Consider the following 18,195-nt stretch of genomic DNA (forward strand, 5'->3'; position numbering starts at 1 on the left):
CCCTGCAAAGATCCTCCAGCAAAGAAATTGAGCATGATGACCGCCTTCAAGACTATTGGTAGGAGATTGCCTCCAACTCTACGGGATGCACTGTGTTCCTGAAGGATGCGGCAGATATGATCTATCAGAGCTTGGGACAAAATACAAGTGTTCCACACCAACAAATATCACCACACCACCCCCCTCTTCCTATTCTGGAGGCTGCATGATCCCCTTCCATTCGTACTTCTGGCACCCTATCCAACCATTTGTTTGGCAGCATCTCAGTTTCCCTTGTCAAGCTCCAGCCACCAATCTCCCTCCTTTTCCATCACCTTGAAAGCCTGCCTACCCCTTTGCCATATGTTGTTCCACCTCCACCAACTCTTCAATGCCTTCCTGCCACATTGCACTGCGTATGTCCGTTATCCTTCCCTCGCCAAAATATTGGTTTCTATCTAAATGCCAGTCCTGCCTGAATGCTGCTAATCAGTTCTGTCCTTCTGCACTACAGAGGCACCCACTGGGAGCAGAGGTGTGACATCCCAGTGGAAGCAGAGGTGAACCAGCGGTGAGACATTGAGACTCATGAAGGGGGGATTGGGTGTGGAAAGCAAGACAGTGCAATATTCAGTCATGCGGGCAATGGCTGACTCATTGACAGTCAAAGTCTTTGGTCTGGGGCCAGTAGGTCAGAGTCAGAATAGAAATACTCCTTGGGCTCACTATCAGGAGTGAGAGGGTACAGATTGTCCTTGGGCTCTGTGGACCTCAGTCAGGAATGATAGAGAACAGGCAGTTCTTTGGTGCAGTGGGCCATGCTACATGGCTTTGCATGGCACATACATTCCCACTCCAGGGAATAATGCTTATATGGGATCATGCACAGTTTGGCTCTACCAAAGAAGACTATCTGATTTGCAAATGAGAGACAGACAGTGTGGCCTCACAACAAGATCAGTGCAATGTTGTGGGAGGTAGGCTACGAATGTAGCACTCATCTCAAAATCACAAGCAAAGTGAGGTCAGATCACTGTACGCCACCCTTTTTTGAAAATGATTCAGACCAGTGTGATTCCCCGCTGGCATGATGCAAGAATGGAAGGTAGCATGTGACTCTGGAAAGCAAGAGGTTTAACGAGCATTCATGAGACAGTAATGAATAAAAATGGCATTCACACCACTTGTCAGTGGGATATTTGACCCACCATCAAGGAGAGTTGAGAATTGTTTTCACACTAGTGGGATTCCAATTTTTTCGTACTTGCTACATTCTCCACTTCCATGCACCAGGAAACAGCAGAATGAGAAATTTCTGCCCATTGTTTACTGAGACCAACAAAAAATGATGAACACAGCATAAATAAAATTCTAGTCACGTGATAGCAGATATAAAGGAATATAGTCAGTACTTTGTATAAGGAGAGTGACCACATTCAACGAGGACCACAAAGCCACAGCTAGGTAATGCAACAGACATCCTTGTTTATTCTTCCTTTACATGTAAGATAATAGTGCAACAGCAATGAGTAGCTCTGTTTAACTTCTAGGCTAACTTGGAGTGTAAAATACACTTTGATCAGTAAAAGAAGCTTGAACTATGTAGCTAACCTTTCCAGATGAAGTACAACAGAGCTGCCCATATTGGTCTCAGAAGTGAGCATGTTTTAAATAAAATCATTTACAATATCCTGGCTAGAATTACATGTAACAAGCAACATTCACACCACACAAGTGCCAGGCAATCACCATATGCAGCAGGAAAGAATCCAACCATTGCCCCTTGTCATTCAATGGTATTGCCATTGCTGAACCTCCCACTATCAATACCCTGGGGGTTACCATTGACCTGAAACTGGATTGGACTCAGTATATGAATAATGTGGTTACAAGAGCAGGTCAGAGGCTAGGAATCCTGTGGCAAATAATTCACCTCCTGACTCCCAAAAGCCTGTACACCATCCACAAAGCACAAGTCAGGAGTGTGATGGAAAACTCTTCACTTACCTGGATGAGTGCAGCTCCAACAATACTCAGGAAGCTCAACACCATCCAGGACAAAGCAGTCTGCTTGTTTGCTACCCCTTGCACAAACATTCACTCCCTCCATCACCAACAAACAGTAGCAGCAATCTGCACTATCTACAAAATGCACTGCAGGAAACTTGCCATGGTTCCTTTGGTAGCACTTCCCAAACCTATGACTGCTATCATCTGGAAGGATAATGGCAGCATAAACATGGGAGCGTCACCAGCTGGAAGTTGCACCCACACCAATCAGCATCTTGTCGTGGAAGTAACCCATCAATGTTGCTGGGTCAGAAACTTGCAACTCCCTTCGTCACAGCATTTTGGGTGTATCTATACCCGCAGCAGTTCAAGAAAGCAGCTGACCACCACCTTCTCAAGGCAATTAGGGCTTGGCTATAAATGCTGGCCTAGTCAGTGATGTCCACATTATACCCTAATCAGGTCATTAATATGTCTTCAATTCCAAGAGTTTCAGCCTTCATCTACAGGCTGTTAGAAAAATTTTATTGAATGTCTGTTGAAGTCCATATAAATGACTCTCAGATTTTGCCCTGTACACTACTTCAGTCACCAACAAAAAACATACTGGCTCTATCATGACAACTAAAATTTTTCAAGGTCTTCAGTTCCCCATCCTTAATTACAGACAACCGTAATTTCTCAACAATAGATGTTAGGCTAACCGGTCTGTAATTCCCTGGTTTCCTTTCTCACCTTTGTCAAATAGCGAAAGGACATGTGGAATTTTTCAATCAAATTGAATGGTTCCTGACTTGACGGAACGTTGGAAAATCATACTTCAGGTATCTGCAGTCCCCTCACTTTCTTCCTTTAAGTCCCGAGGATGAAAACTATTGGTACAAGTACTATGCATTACGATATGCAGGAGGTCCGCCGCCACCACAACTACAACACCACAGAGATTACTGACTAAAATTACATTTACTCTCGAAAGAAATTAAAAGTAATCTGTTCAACATTTTGGAAGTGGTTTTATAATAAAGGGAAACATACCATATGCATGCCAAAATCTGGTCAATTTTTGAATTCATTATCAGTGGAGCACAGAACTGGGGAATCATGTTCATACAGCTCACAATGTTCCATCTATTAAATTTAATGGCTAGAAAATTGGGGGTGGCGAGAGTTCATAGAAACTATACAGTGCAGAAAGAAGCCATTCGACCCTGCTTTGACTCCCCAAAAGAACGTTCAACCTAGACCCACTCTCCCCATTCTATCCCTGTAACCCTGCGCATTTACCATAGCTAATTCACCTAACCTCCACATCTTTGAACACAGAGGAAAATTAGTATGTCCAGTCCACCTAACCGGCACACCTTTGGACTGTGGGAGGAAACCAGAGGAAATCTACGCAGGCAACCACACAAGCCGGAACTCCACACAGACAGCCACCCAAGGCCGGAATCAAATCTGGGTCCCTAGCACAGGGACGCAGCAGTGCTAACCATTGTGCCAGTGTGTGGTACAGTTGACAGGTATATGCTCTTGGTTGCAGTTGACACGTACTCTAACTGGCTGGAAGTGGTCATGATGAAATCCGCCAGACAGAAAACCATAGAGATACAGGAGATTTTTGCAAACTTTGACAGGCCGAAACAAATTGTCAGTGTCAATGGGCTGCAGTTTACATTGCAAGAACTTGAAAATTACCTCAAGGGGAGTGCTAATCACTGTGCCACCATGCCTCCTTGATTAATTTAACTATTTGCATTCCCAATAGGCAAACTTCTCCATGTGGATTACAAAGAGAATAATTTTATTCCACTCCTTAAGCTTTGTGCCAGTAAATTGGTAGTCCATCAAAAGCAACTGCTCAAGTATCTGTCCATTTCTGCAGTAGAATATAATTTGATGTAAAGTAGTATTGCATTGTGTCTGCATTATGTCCAGACACTCACTAATTGCCTGTCAATCTTTTCTCATAATGGAAAATGTGGTTCAACATATAACTGGCACATGATTCAGTATAAAAACTCAGGTCAATGCTCCCTGGAAAACTGGAAATAAATTACAGAATAGAGAACATTATAAAATGTAACAAGTGAAGCCAACAGAAACTATATAAGAGGCTGTTCCTTCAAAAATTAAGTGACCAGCTTTGTAGGTCTATTCTTTGAAACTGGGTAACATAAATGTCAGAGAACTGGGGCTAAGCGCTCTCAGAGGCAATAACAGCTACCTAAAGTTCAGCTCATAAGTTTAATGCAGATAATTAAGAAAGTTTTCAAAATTTATAATTACTGCAAACAAACAAATGGCAAAGGAAGCAGATAAATATGCAAGAATTTCAAAAAGTTTTACATATTTTTTCTGTTCAGTAGTATTAAAAAACTAAGGCAAATTTCAAAGCACAATAAAATCTTTTGTCATCCAACATGTTCAGAAAATGGGAGGTGCCAACTGGTTAATGGGGACTTACTCTGGACACAAGACAAAGATGCAGTATATTTTTGTTCAGGCACAATAACCAAAAGAGATTTACTAATTTCCATGCAAAGTGCAAGAGCAAATCATGCAGATTTACAATCTATTGTTATTGAGTTTTTTTTTAATGCATTATCTGAACACAAAGTGATCGACTTTTAAAACCAAAACATCTGTCAGAAATTAGTTATCAAAAAATACCAGATGATGGAATGGCAGATAACAAAATTTACTGCATTTACAAAATTTTACAAGTGTTCTAAAAATACTTTGAATGTATGTCTCGTAAAAAATAATTCACATATAATCCTAAGCAATCAATTTTTATGTTTGCTTTGAATTCATCAGGTACATTCAGATTCGTATAGTATTACTAATGATAAGTTGAACAGGACACTGTTCTCTATTAGCGTGAAGGGGTACTGGCTAAAGTTCTGACCATTAGATCAAATCCATCTACAAGGTCCAAAATTGGAAGCAGGATTACATGATAAGCTTCGAGAATTAAAACATCATACAGAAATGTTTCTCGTAAAATAGTCGTTTGTCGTACCTCCCTCTCTCTGTACTATGTGGTTCAGGTGAACAATGTCTAGGATATGCTCCAGATCCAGATCTGTGTACTCTTTCTCACTCATGTCTTCCACAGAATCCGGGTAGATAACCTGATCTCTTAGAGTTCCAACAGACATGTAAGGCCTGTGCATCAAGATGAAAATGAGTAGTTAACCAACTGATAAATAACATTATCTTTGCAATTATAAAAGTGTAAATGACTGTGGATTGTCTCAATTAATGCACAAATCATAAGTCAGACAGAGGTCTCCGCATCCAATTTCCAGTGTTCCAATGAACAGAAATCTTACATCCCATTCTCCCATCAGAATGGGAGTCTCCAGAGATTTCTTCATAATATCAATACATGGGCCAAGACATTAAATGTATAAAATGAGGGTTTTTCTTGAAACATAAATCTTTTCTCAGTTTTTAAGATTCAAACCATTAGCTCCTCCTGGCACAGCAGAAAGCTTTCAGAATCCCACTCATTTTGTTTCAATCTTGATATGTCATTAGACCTACATCATGATTAAGGGCAGAATTTTACATCCCCACCATGGATGGGCTGTGGCCATAAAACGGGGTGAGCTATTCAAAAGTTCATTGATGTCGGTGGGACTGGGAAATCCCACTGGCAGAAGAGAACATAAAATTCCAGCCTAAACTGTGAATCTTTAAAGTAGCTGTATTAACTTGCTTCTGAATCACAATATTCGATACTACGTTTTCCAAGAATGCTCCAAGACTAGACAGTATAACAGATTTTTAACTGATGCTGCAACCATATCTAACATTCATTCACTTTCACTAGAGGAAGAAATATCTGAAAACACAAAATTTGTAGTGCATTTGTAGGGAAACCAACAAAATTTTGTTTTTGAAGCCATTAAATAGATTAAGAATTTATGGACGTTATACTGAGGCATGCAAATTCCATGAGGTGCCCTATTTCATCTGTATCAACTGTGATGAATATAGAGTTTACATTATTGTGATCTAAAGGCAGATTTTCACTGAGAAAACAAACGGGATGCAGCACAAACTCAACAAAATGAACTGTTGCCTTGCACATTAAGCTTGAGAACATATTATGAAGAAATGAATTTTGAGACCCCCAAAATTGACACAAATATTATGAGCCTGTACAATTTTAAATATTTCATGGGATGTGGGCATCGCTAGCATGTTCAGCAAGTGCTGCCCACCCCAAATTGCCCTTCATCTCTGGGGATTGCTAGGCTATTGCTGAGGGTAGTTAAGAGTCAACCACACTGCTGTGGGTCTGAAGTCAGATCAAGTAAGGATGACAGATTTCCTTCCCTAATGGACATTACAACAATTGACAATGATTTCATGGTAACTTTCATCAAGACTAGTTTTTAATTCCAGATTTATCAATTGAATTTAAATTCCAACAGCTGCCAAAGTGGGATTAGAACCAATAGAATCCCTACACTGTAGAAGCAGTCCCATCAAGTCTACGCTAACTTGCAGTGCACTCCACCCACCCCTCCCACCACATTTTTACCTTGCTAATCTCCTGAACCAACATCTTGGGATACTAATGGGCAATTTAGCATGGCCACAGACAGACAATCTAACCTGCACATCTTTGGACTTTGGGAGGAAACCAAAGCACCCAGATGAAACCCACGTAGACACAGGGACAACGAGCAAACTCCATACAGTCACCCAAACTGAACCCAGTTCCCTGGTTTTGAGAGGAAGAATGCTGACCACTGTGCCACTCTCCCCATGCTACATCCCCAGAACTATAACCTGGGTTTCGGGACTACTGATTTAGTGACATAATCACTGCACTACCATCTTCACCACCCCTATGTTTATAAAGGTGAGAAAAAACACAAAAAAAACTCTAAGAATATTTGTAAATTGAATTATTTTAAATAATCTGGTGTAGACAAAAGAACGATAGGAATCTTTAAATTGAAACACCTTCCATCACCTTGTTAGTTTTTGGTTGTTAGTTTATATTAAAAAGGTATAATGAAATGTTACAAATGTAGAACTAAAAAAAAGTGAAAAGACAACTTCTGTATCATAAACAAGTAACAAGTGTTTGTTTTCTATTGTTCCTCATTGTATCTTATACGTTATAGCTATCCACACTTTGAAATGCTTCAGTTATAACTTCTTGTATACCTGCCAACCTAGAAACTTTGCAAAAGCTGACCTACAGCTGAATAAAAAGCTATTACAGCCCCAACTCAAAAAGCACTTATTATAAGGCTGTGACATGGAGAAATAGTTGCTCATCAGTTACAGTTCATAGAGGCTCTCCAGTTCAATTTCTAGATACGCTGGGCAGAATTTTAATTGCACTAAATTACAGTGGGGTGGGGGAAGAGTTGATCAGGGGTCAGAAGCTGTCTGGAAATCAGGTTGTGATTGAAGCTGGCTTTGCTGTAGTTCCTTACCTCAACCGTGACATTAACACCCTGCTTCCAAGTTTCCTGTCCAATCTCAGAGAACAGGTACAATGGAAATCTCACATGCTATTACTGAAAGGATATCTAGTTAAAAGGGTGCCCAGCAGAGGTCAGAATGGCCATTCTTTACAGATTCAGCTGACACAGGAATGGAAAGAAGACTCTTCCCTCAAGGTTTTGCAGTGGGATCTGAAGGATTGGTACAATGCTATTTCTCAGGGTAAGAGGTAGGTTGTTTAAGACTGAGATGAGAGGGGTGAATCTTTGAAATCCTCAGTCCGAGGGGACTGTGGAAACTCGATCACTGAGCATGGTCAAGACAGAAATCATCACAGTGTATGACGAAAGTGGGAAGGGCATTGTAGGAGGTGATCGACCATATTCTAGTTGAATGGTGGAGCACAATCTGAGTGTCCCTGTCCCTCTGCTTTCACCCGTATCCCAGTCTCACTGTTTTTACCTTTCAGTGCCACAGTCTCGCTGTTTTAAGCCCTCAGTTCTGAAATTTTGTTGTTTTTGACTTCAGTCCCAAAACCTGCTGCGCCCCTATTTGTCTTGACTAGCGTGTGAACCAGGATTTTATCTTTCACATTTCTGCAGTAGGATTTAAATCTATGAGCCTCTGCCGAGAAGCAAGTGTGTTACTACAACGTGCAAAATTCACAGCTATCTTTTTGGACAGGGTGTTCCTGGATGACTTGAACAAGGCCAAAGAGTTTAAATGGCTCCAGTATTATGCTGAATTCCCCATAGATGATTCCCTTGTCTTCTGCTTTAAACATGCCCACAGTAAGAAAACATTACTTCTCATTCTTCCAAAAGACTCTGATTACACAGAGATTAAGCATGGTTCTTCGATTCCCTGTAGATTCTTTATTAACAAGTCATATGATCTCCGTAGTAGAAGAACAGATTTAGGCCCTTTTGGAAGGAACACCTTACATCAAGAATTCTAATTATGGAGTAATTTGATAAACTTAATTATTTAAAACTTTACGAGCTCACAACCAGCCAACAGAATTGAAAAATTATGCAGTATCATTGGAAATATTCTTGAAGTCAGACAACACAATCATTACCTAACATATCACTGAAACACATCTCTAAACATATCTTTGCTCCAACATAGTATTCACACTGGGTGGAACAAAGATCAACTCATCTGAAAGAGACTGACTGGGGTGAAGCTAAATAATCTTCCAGTAATACCATTGCATGAACAGAAGGTTAAAATTGAGATGTTCATGCCAAAAATGCAGACTTTACTTCAACATGTTAACGCTACAGCTTATTGAATGGTGCCAAACATCATGTGCAGTTCTTACAATTTTAGGTTAAATTTTGATTCTGGTGATCCCAGAGGAATCAAACACTGTTCAGGTGTTTACAAAGCAACTATCGTATTAGAAAACTGACATCTGCATCAAAGAAAGGAGGTAGAAAAAGAGCACAAGAACATTTCAGAAACCAAATTCAGGCACTTTCTTTTATGGGAAAAATTTGCTGACTGCTTATGGTTGATCCGATTATGTCTTATGCTCTTAGATCCTCCTTATAATTATTTTTCTACTTCCTTGCCTCTCATTTCATACACCCTCTTCCTCCAGTTGTGTGTTGTTTTACAAATCCAAAATGTTAACTAATCAGCTGAAAGAAATATGAATAAATTCATGTACTGGCCAGTATACAACACGTTGGACAATATGCAAAAAATATTTTTTTTAATAAAGATGCAATATCTACTTATGGATTAATGAATGAGTTTAGTTAAAGCATGACAGGACTGTTTCTAGTTTGGAGAGGCTGCTTGTTGCCCCAAATATATTCTAACCGTACTGAAACCAAATCACTTTTTATTAAATAATAATTGCTCTTTATCCAGCAAACCACTTGCATAAGCCAACTTGTGGGGAGGCTGTATATTCAAAAAAAAAATGTCTGCGACAGTCACATTTTAAAATTTACTCAATAGTATACAATTTCCACTGATTTAATTGTCAATAAAATAGGGTGTTGACAAACTGACAATGCTCACAGGAAAACAGAATTCTAAATAGATATAGGAAATGTATGTCTTTTCAAGACAAAAATAAAAATTGTTTCAATGAAACTGAAGTCCTCACCTCTGAGGAATATAGAACATGTGTTGAGGAGGAGGCTTATACAACACCCCTCCATATACAGGCCACAGACCGCTCAATATCCTGAATAAAGAACTTTTCCCACAACCATTTGGACCGGTAATAAGGAGATGCATGCCTTCATCAACCTGCAAAATATCAGATGAAGAATTGCAAATTATTGTTCATGTTACTGCATACAAATAATGCTTTTGGTGCAAGATTAAGTTTAGTCCACAGAAATGTTTTAAAAATCTGTAAGAAATATGGTTTTAATACATCATATTTTATGAATCTTCCAAATAACATGTTGATAATAGCTAAATAATCCAACACATTAAGTCTTTGTGAAGCTGAATAACAGTTGAAAATATAACAGATCCCTCACATTGGATATAAATCTAATTTGTGATTGGTGATTGTGTTTGCTTCCTGACAGAACTTATTAATATTGCAATTCAGAAATTACATTTGTTCCAGTAGCAGTTTGAGATTGGTGGTTGTGTTCACTTCCTGACAGAACTTATTAATATTGCAAATCAGAAATTACATCCATTCCAATGGCAGTTTTGCATGTCATAAGATGCTGGTTTGCACCGTGGTGGTCATCCATGTTAGATGTCACATGCTGTAGCTCAGCATGAGCCCCGTTCTGCTATGGCAATCTTTGCCTCATTTACTGTAGAGGAAGACAACTGTCTGAGAAGGAGTAGGGCTCATGCCCTCATTTTTCTTTGAGTCCTCTTCCTGGCCAGTGGAGCTTTTAATTTCTGCTCACCTCTTCCAATGCCCCTCTTCAAACAGTTAGCCTCCAGAGGTCACAGCTGATGGTGATTATCTCCTGGTTGTCAGTGTCAATGTCTATCATTTTCATATCTCATTTGCAAGTGTCCTTGTAGTGGTGGTATGGACGCCCAGGAGGACGTGACCCAGTGGTCAGTTCACCACGCAGAAGGTCCTTGGTGTACAGCCATCATCCAGCCAATGAGACAAAAACAGGAAAATGCTGGAAAATCTCAACAGGTCTGAAGGGCTTTAAGGCTATTCTGGTGAGGAATGGAGTTGTAGAGGGATTGGACATCCAAGAGGAGAAAGAGGCAGTCTGGGTTGAGGAACTGGAAGACGTTGATATGGTGTAGGGCATCAGAGGAATCATGGATGTAGATGGATAAGGACTGGATAAGAGGAGAGAGAATGGAGTTAGGATGGGAGGAAGAGGGTTTATAAGAACATAAGAACATAAGAAATAGGAGCAGGAGTAGGCCATCCAGCCCTTCGAGCCTGCCCCGCCATTCAATAAGATCATGGCTGATCTGTCGTGGCTCAGTTCCACTTTCCCGCCCTCTCCCCATAACCCTTAATCCCCTCTCTTATCAAAAACCCATCAACCCGCGTCTTAAAAATATTTAGCGAGGCAGCCTCCACCACTTCAATGGGCAGAGAATTCCAGAGATTCATCACCCTTTGAGTGAAGAAGTTCCTCCTCAACTCCGTTCTAAACCGCCCCCCCTTTATCTTGAGGCTGTGCCCCCTAGTCCTACTGTCTTTTTTGAGCGGGAAGAGTCTCTCCACCTCTATCCTATCCATCCCATTCATCATCTTATATGTCTCAATGAGATCTCCCCTCATTCTTCTAAACTCTAACGAGTACAAGCCTAGTTTATTCAGCCTCTCCTTATAGTTCAGCCCCCTCAACTCCGGTATCAGCCTAGTAAACCTCCTCTGCACTCCCTCCAAGGCCAAAATATCTTTGCGCAGGTGCGGCGCCCAAAACTGCACACAGTACTCCAGCTGCGGACTCACCAATGCCCTATACAGCTGCAGCAAGACCTCCCTACTTTTATATTCAATCCCCCTCGCTATGAAGGCCAGCATCCCATTCGCCTTCCTGACCACATGCTGCACCTGCAAGCTGGGTTTTTGCGACTCACGCACAAGGAGCCCGAGGTCCCTCTGCACCGTTGCCTGCTGCAGTTTTTCGCAGAACAGGCTAACATGATGGATTTACCAAGGCAGCCTTGTTTGTGGATTTTAGGAAGGAGGTAGAAGCGGGCTGTCTGGGGTTGTGAGACTACGAGGTCAGAAACTGTGGAGGAAAGATCTCCAGAGGGGAAGAGGTCATTGACGGTCCTGGAAACTGTGGCTTGGATGTCCATTGGTCGGGTCATGGGCGAGGGGGAGGTAGCCAATGATTATGGCCAAGCCAGCACAGATGCTGTTGGTTTAACAATACTTGTTGATGTAATTAGCAAGTTCTAGGGCCTCTGACTTGATGATCTCATCCTACCAAGAGATCCTGAGGATGCATCTGTGATAGCGAAGATGGAAACTGGTCAAGCCTTCTTCTCTGGACTACCATATGTTGTTCAGGCCTCACTATTGTACAGGGTGCACTGAGGTTGCAGATTTTATAGATTCGGTTTACTGTCCTCAATCAAGTTATTGTTGTTCTGCATACTCATTCAGCTTACATATAATAGTTGCATAATAAACAGTGAAATTGGTAGCATACAGCACAGAGTCAGGGTTGTCAAACAACGTGTTTTTAATGGATCAAGTGTTTTAAGTACTCTAATGGATGTCTGGGCTCTCAGCCAAGAATACACCGCGAGATTTGATTGAGCCCAGAAATCCATGAGCCTTTTGAAACACCTGATAACTTGAAGGTTGATGACAACAATAAAGGGAAGAAGTATTCTCTAACTTTAATATAAAGGATTTAATAAAATTGTTCAGTCAAATTGAGAATCTTAAGAAATACCTGGACAAGTTAAAAGCAAAGAAGGGAATTTTCAGCACATAAGAACATTATTTGAAGATGTAATTATGTATAAAAATAGATTCAGGGAAACAGGAGAGAGGAAATTAAAGAAAAAAATAATTGACAGGAAAAGGGACGCTGAAAATAAAACATGAATGCATAGGTACATCTGTGTGGTGGAGGCCAGTTTTAACTGAAGCTCAACCAGGATTTTCTGCTCCCGTTCATGTCAAGTGGCTTTGGTGACGAGAGCAGAAAATATTGCAAAAAGGCCAAAGTCGTGTTTCATCTCACCTTAGAAGCAGGAAGTGATCTCCCGTCCCCCATCAACATTGGGAACCTTATTATAATAAATTAGCATATCATTACCAGGAAACAACACTATATTATGCACCCATTGTAGTGTGATGTCAAAATGGCACAATGCACAACTGACCTCAGAAGGCATTCACCTGGCCTACAGTATCCCTGGGAGCTCAGAGTTCAGGGCAGTGCTTGGAGGGGGGAAGACTGCTTTCATTGCTAATTCCAGTTGGTGCCAGAGTATCAGTCTTATGCCTGGGTGTCAGGAGTTGCACCTGGATGAAGGTTGTTTTCTGGTGGGCTCATTGTGTATTGGGACAGCCGAATTATTTTTCATTCAGTCATTCAGTCAATGATGGGCAAATCAGAGGCTGCCTGTCAGTGATTTAAAGACCCGCTTTTGCCACCTGACTTTGCCACTATCAGAGAAAATCTCACCTTCTGATTTTGTAATGCTAAGGAAGGAAGAAGGCTGAGATGTTAGAGATAAAGCTGCCAGCTGACATGGCTTTCTCTTGCTATCATGTGTGTTACAATCCCTGTACGGAAAGTGTAAACCAAAATAACCAAATGCATTGAATGACCTCCAAAATAAGAAATTACCAACAGAAAGATTCCACTTTGGGCAGCTTTCACTTTAACATGAACGAAGAGGCAAATGATACTTCAAAACAAAAGAGTAAATTTCACTTTAAATAGATGATAAAACTAAGATACATATTATATAGCCATAAGGAGTCACATCAGTTCCCACACAAATATGGCAAAATAGAACTAAATAGCTCCAGTGTGCTCTTTATTCACGGAGGTTAGGTCAAGAGTCCCATTTGACAATTTCTTCCCCCTTCAAGGTTGACAGATATCATTAAGACAGCTCAATAAACGCCTCTCCCTCAGGTCACAACAGTCCTGTTGGTGTAGCTTTCCATAATTCCTTTTCTGCTGACCAACCTATAATGAACTGGTCCTCTAACACAAATTCTTAGCTCTTTTGCATGCCTCAGATATGCACACTAGTTTTGAGGATTCAGTCCCTTTCAGCTCGCCATCACAAGATGTAGTTGAGGTAAGTAGAATGGATGTATTTAAGGAGACATTAAACAGATGAGGGAGAAAGAAATAAAAGGATGTACAGACAAGGTTAGACAAGGTAGAAGAGGAGGCTCATGTGGAGCATAAACGCTACCCTATCTGCATGCTGAAAATTCAATCGAAGTACAGAAACAGAAGAATTAGAAAACCTGAGTCCATCTGACACATTGTTGCAGAGCCACCTGGTGGCCAATGTGTGAGAGTCACTACAGACTAAAATCATCATATTAAGAAATTCAAATCAGAATTGATGGCTATTGAGCAGTAAAGTTAACTGAATATCATTCCATGGATGCTAGCTGACTCAAAATATTTCCAGCATTTTCTACTTTTACTTTTGTTAGGAAAAAGGTTGTTTTCAGTAATAAGGATTAATAGTTGCAATTCTTTCTGGGCTGCAACATGATTTCGAGATGGTGTGACGATGTGGAGATGCCAGCGTTGGACTGGGGTAAACACAGTAAGAAGTCTCACAACACCAGGTTAAAGTCCAACAGGTTTATTTGGTAGCAAAAGCCACTCTGGTGACTGAAGTGTCACAGTCAGCATCTGGACATGCAATCGTAAAGCAGGGCAAGAACAGTACTGCCAGTGTTAGTGAAGATAACTATAACTCCTCAACTTCTATGCTAGCAGATCCATTTAGGGCAAAGCAAGCAATATATTCAACAGGTCAGTCAATGAATCAAGAATTCCTGACTGCATGCTGATCAATGTTCTCCTGTACTGTTCCCCATCAAAGTCCTCATTCGAGTCCTCTGGAGTGGTACTCATTTATGACCTTGCCTTCCAAAGAGTTGGCACAGGCTCAATTCTTTGAGTTGGCTGCAGCCCACTGGTGCTCAGTGGCTCACCATGTGCTGCTCCCAACTTTATATTACCCTCTAAGGTTCAAGCAGTAACAATATCAGAGCTTGTCAATATTGGATCAAGTGACAGTACTTCTTCATTAAAGATCTGGTGTTGCAGTTCTTCATACTGAGACTGCGCTAGCAGGCCAGGAGACAAATCATGGGAATGTGAAAGCAAAACTATAGAAGGAGAAGGTTGGGATGAAAAAGGAGTGGAAAGCAAGAAATCCATGGTCACACTATCTGCAGCTGCGTTGGTTGTAAGATGAAGTTAGATTTGAGAAGTGGCAAAAGATAGCAACATATGGTCATACTGAATGTTCGTGGCCTAGCTAAGTACAATGGCTTCAATCACACTCACCCACAATTAAATTATTCAAAAAAATTTAACTTAAAGATTGCAGCGTGTGCCTTTCCCTTCCAAGGGTGGTCCTTGAGCACCCCCACAGAACTGAGACATTTCTCCTACTCATCTCCAGTACAAATGCCAGCATCACCTTTCTCACTGTGCAGCACTCTCTCTACCACAGTGCTCACTTTGTCATTATTTAAACTGCAGCATTATCCTACATTTCCACTTCCTTTTCTGTCTTCAAGAAGGGCACGCCGACTGCACCAAGTGATTTCTGAACAATGCTACTGTTCCCCATGCTGAGCCCAGAGCAGCTGGCAGTGATAAAAAGAATACAGTGGTATAGGACCTCCTGGCCAGGAATCGCAATCCTGCAGGGTAGTTAGCTACACCAAATTTTCATCTTACTTACCCCAACCTGAATGAGTGCAGGCTAGTTGTGAATCACAATCTGCATGTTAGACCATTCATTCTCATATTCCAATCCCTTTGTGTTAAGGGCTAACATGTCAATTTCCCTATTAATTGCTTGCTGTAACTGCATGTTAATTTTCTGTCATTCACGTACACGGATTTCCAGGTCCATCTGAACACCAAAACTTCCCAGTCTCTCATCAGTTATAAAATTTTCCACTTTTCTGATTCATCTTCCCAAGGTGGATAACTGCACCTTCCCACATTATATTCCATCTCCAATGTTCTTTCCCTCTCCCTCCACTTAACCTGTTTACATCCCTTTGCAACCTCTTTACATTCCTCTCACAGCTTACAAAATGTTTTGGGAAAGCATCTTCAGCACACAGATTTATTGCACTTTGTTCTCCCATATAAGTAGTTGATACAATTTATAAATAGTTGAGGTCCAATTATCAATCCTTGTACTACCTTACCAAGGATGACGTCTTCATTGCGAGACTGTGCATTCAGATACAACGGGCTAGATTTTCATCACTGAGGAGACTAGCAGGAGTTGGGAAAATTCCTGGCTTGGTTTGTCCAACACGGAAGAAGGTGCCGTCAAAGGCATAATCTTCAGTGTCAGGGGGCGAGCTGGAGTCAGGCCAGCTAACAAGGTCAGAGGCAGCCACAGGGGCTTACTGGGTGTCCAGGAGCACCTTGGTTATGTGGGATTTCATTCCAGTTAAAACAAAAATGGAAACAAAAACAGAGGGATACTCAGACACTTCCCATGCATCATCCAAATTCCATGGTCTCTCATGCCCCTTATGCTAATCTACGCCCTTCCACCCAACTTCCCCATGGCCCCTCATGTCCCCTCTGCCAAGCTAATTCTCACTGGATCTATACAGTGTATAGTGGGGTCAACGAACCCCCTAGTGACAGTTCACAACTGTCACTAAAGGGTTCATTTAAAATCATTTAAAACTAATTAATTCATTGTTCCTTGAGATTCAGTTAAAGGAATTGCTCTATGAGGAGATGGTAGATAGTCCAGTGACATTATTGCTATGGAACTAAGAATCCATTAGCCCAGAACAAAGATCTGGGGACATGGGTTCAAATTTCACTAAGGCAGCTGGCGGAATTTAAATTAATTCAATTAATTAAAATCAGTAACAGTGGCCATAAAAATCCATCTAGTTCACCAACGTACTTTAGGGAAAGAAATCTGTCAGCCTTACCTGGTCTGGTCTACATGTGACTCCAGGCCACACACTGATGTATGGTTGGTTCTTAACTGCCCTCTGAAATAGAAGTATAGAAACTAGAAACAAGAGTAGGCTGTTTGGCCTTTCAAGCCTGCTCCACCATTCATTTTGATCATGGCTGATCATCGAATTCATTATTCTGATCACCCCTCCCCCCATATCCTTTGGTCTCTTTACCAAGAGCTATATCTAATTTTTTCTTGAAATCAGATAACACTTTGGCCTCAGCTATATTCTGTGGTAGTAAATTCCATACATTCACCACCCTGTGTGAAGAAATTTCTCCTCACCTCAGTTCTAAAAGGTTTATCACTTATCCTCAAACTATGACCCCTGGTTCTGGGCTTCCCCACCATTGAGGACATTCTTTCTGAATCCACCCTGTCTAACTCCATTAGAACTTTATAAGTTTCTATGAGATCCCCTCTCACGCCTCTAAACTCCAGTGAATATAATTGTAACCAACTTGGTCTCTCCTATGACAGACTCGCGATCCCAGGAATCAGCCTGGTAAACCTTCGCTATATGCTCTCTATAGCAAGGTTAGCTTTCCTCATGTCAGGGCACCAAAACTGCACACAATACTCTAGGTGTGGCCTCACCAATGCCCTATACAATTACAGCAAAAGATCCCTATCCCCATGTTCAATAACTCAAATCATCTTGCTATGAAGATCAACATTGCCTTCTTTACTGCCTGCTATACCTGTGTGCTTTCTTTCAGTGACTAATGCGCGAGAACTCCAAGGTCTCAACGAGTATCCACCTCGCTCAATTTACACCTATTCGAGTAATAATCTGTCTTCCTTTATTGCTACCAAAATGGATAACATCACATCTATCCACATTATACTGCATCAGCCATGGAGATGCCCACACATACAGCCTGTCCCAATCACCATGGAGCATCTCTGCATCCTCCTCACAGCTCACCCTCCCACCCAACTTTGTATCATCTGCAAATTTAGAGATAACAAATTCAGTTCCCTCTTCCAAATCATTAATATATAATGTCAGCAGATGGGTCCTAACCCAGATCCCTGCAGAACCCCACTAGCCACCGACTGCCAAACAGATTATGCCAACTCTTTGCTTCCTATCTGCTAACCAGCTTTCAATCTATCTGAAGACATTACCTGCAATCCCGTGTTTTAACTTTACATAGTATTCTGTTAGGTGAGACCTTGTCGAAAACCTTAAGTCTAAAAAACCACACCCACTTGTTCTCCTCAGTCAACTCTATGAGTTACATCCTCAAACAATTCCAATAGATTTGTCAAGCATTATTTTCTTCTGTAAATCCAAGCTGATTATACTCTTGCCTTCCAAATGCAGAGTTATGAAATCCTTGGTAAGAGACTCAGGCAACTTTCCCAGTGGCGATGTTCAGCTCACTAATCAATAGTCCCCTGTTTTCTCTCTACCTCCTCTTTTGAAGAGCAAACCTTTCAATCTGTTGGAAAATAACCACCAATGGATCTACTATTTCCAGGATCAAGATCATCAGGACCTGGAGGATTTATCCACCTTCAATTCCATCAATTTCCCCAAAACCATTTCTCTACTAATGCTGATTGCCC

The 18,195-nt window shown here is 41.1% G+C and overlaps 1 protein-coding gene across 3 annotated transcripts in view; it reads right to left on the reverse strand.

Annotated features, from left to right (window-relative positions):
- LOC145355323 (ATP-binding cassette sub-family D member 2-like) overlaps positions 1 to 18,195 on the reverse strand; it is a 91,886-nt gene that overhangs the window by 25,322 nt on the left and 48,369 nt on the right. For all 3 annotated transcript variants that reach the window (XR_013888953.1, XM_080207283.1, XM_080207284.1), the window contains 2 exons: positions 9,590 to 9,735; positions 5,012 to 5,157 (listed from right to left, as the gene is read on the reverse strand). Coding sequence is in view for 2 of the 3 variants with exons in the window: in XM_080207283.1 (XP_080063409.1) it covers positions 5,012 to 5,157; positions 9,590 to 9,735 (292 nt within the window). In the remaining variant the exon portion in view is untranslated. The remainder of the gene's footprint in view (positions 1 to 5,011; positions 5,158 to 9,589; positions 9,736 to 18,195) is intronic.

The sequence above is a fragment of the Carcharhinus amblyrhynchos genome, chromosome 19 (assembly GCF_965287045.1).
Source record: "Carcharhinus amblyrhynchos chromosome 19, sCarAmb.v2.hapA, whole genome shotgun sequence".
NCBI classification, from domain to species: domain Eukaryota; kingdom Metazoa; phylum Chordata; class Chondrichthyes; order Carcharhiniformes; family Carcharhinidae; genus Carcharhinus; species Carcharhinus amblyrhynchos.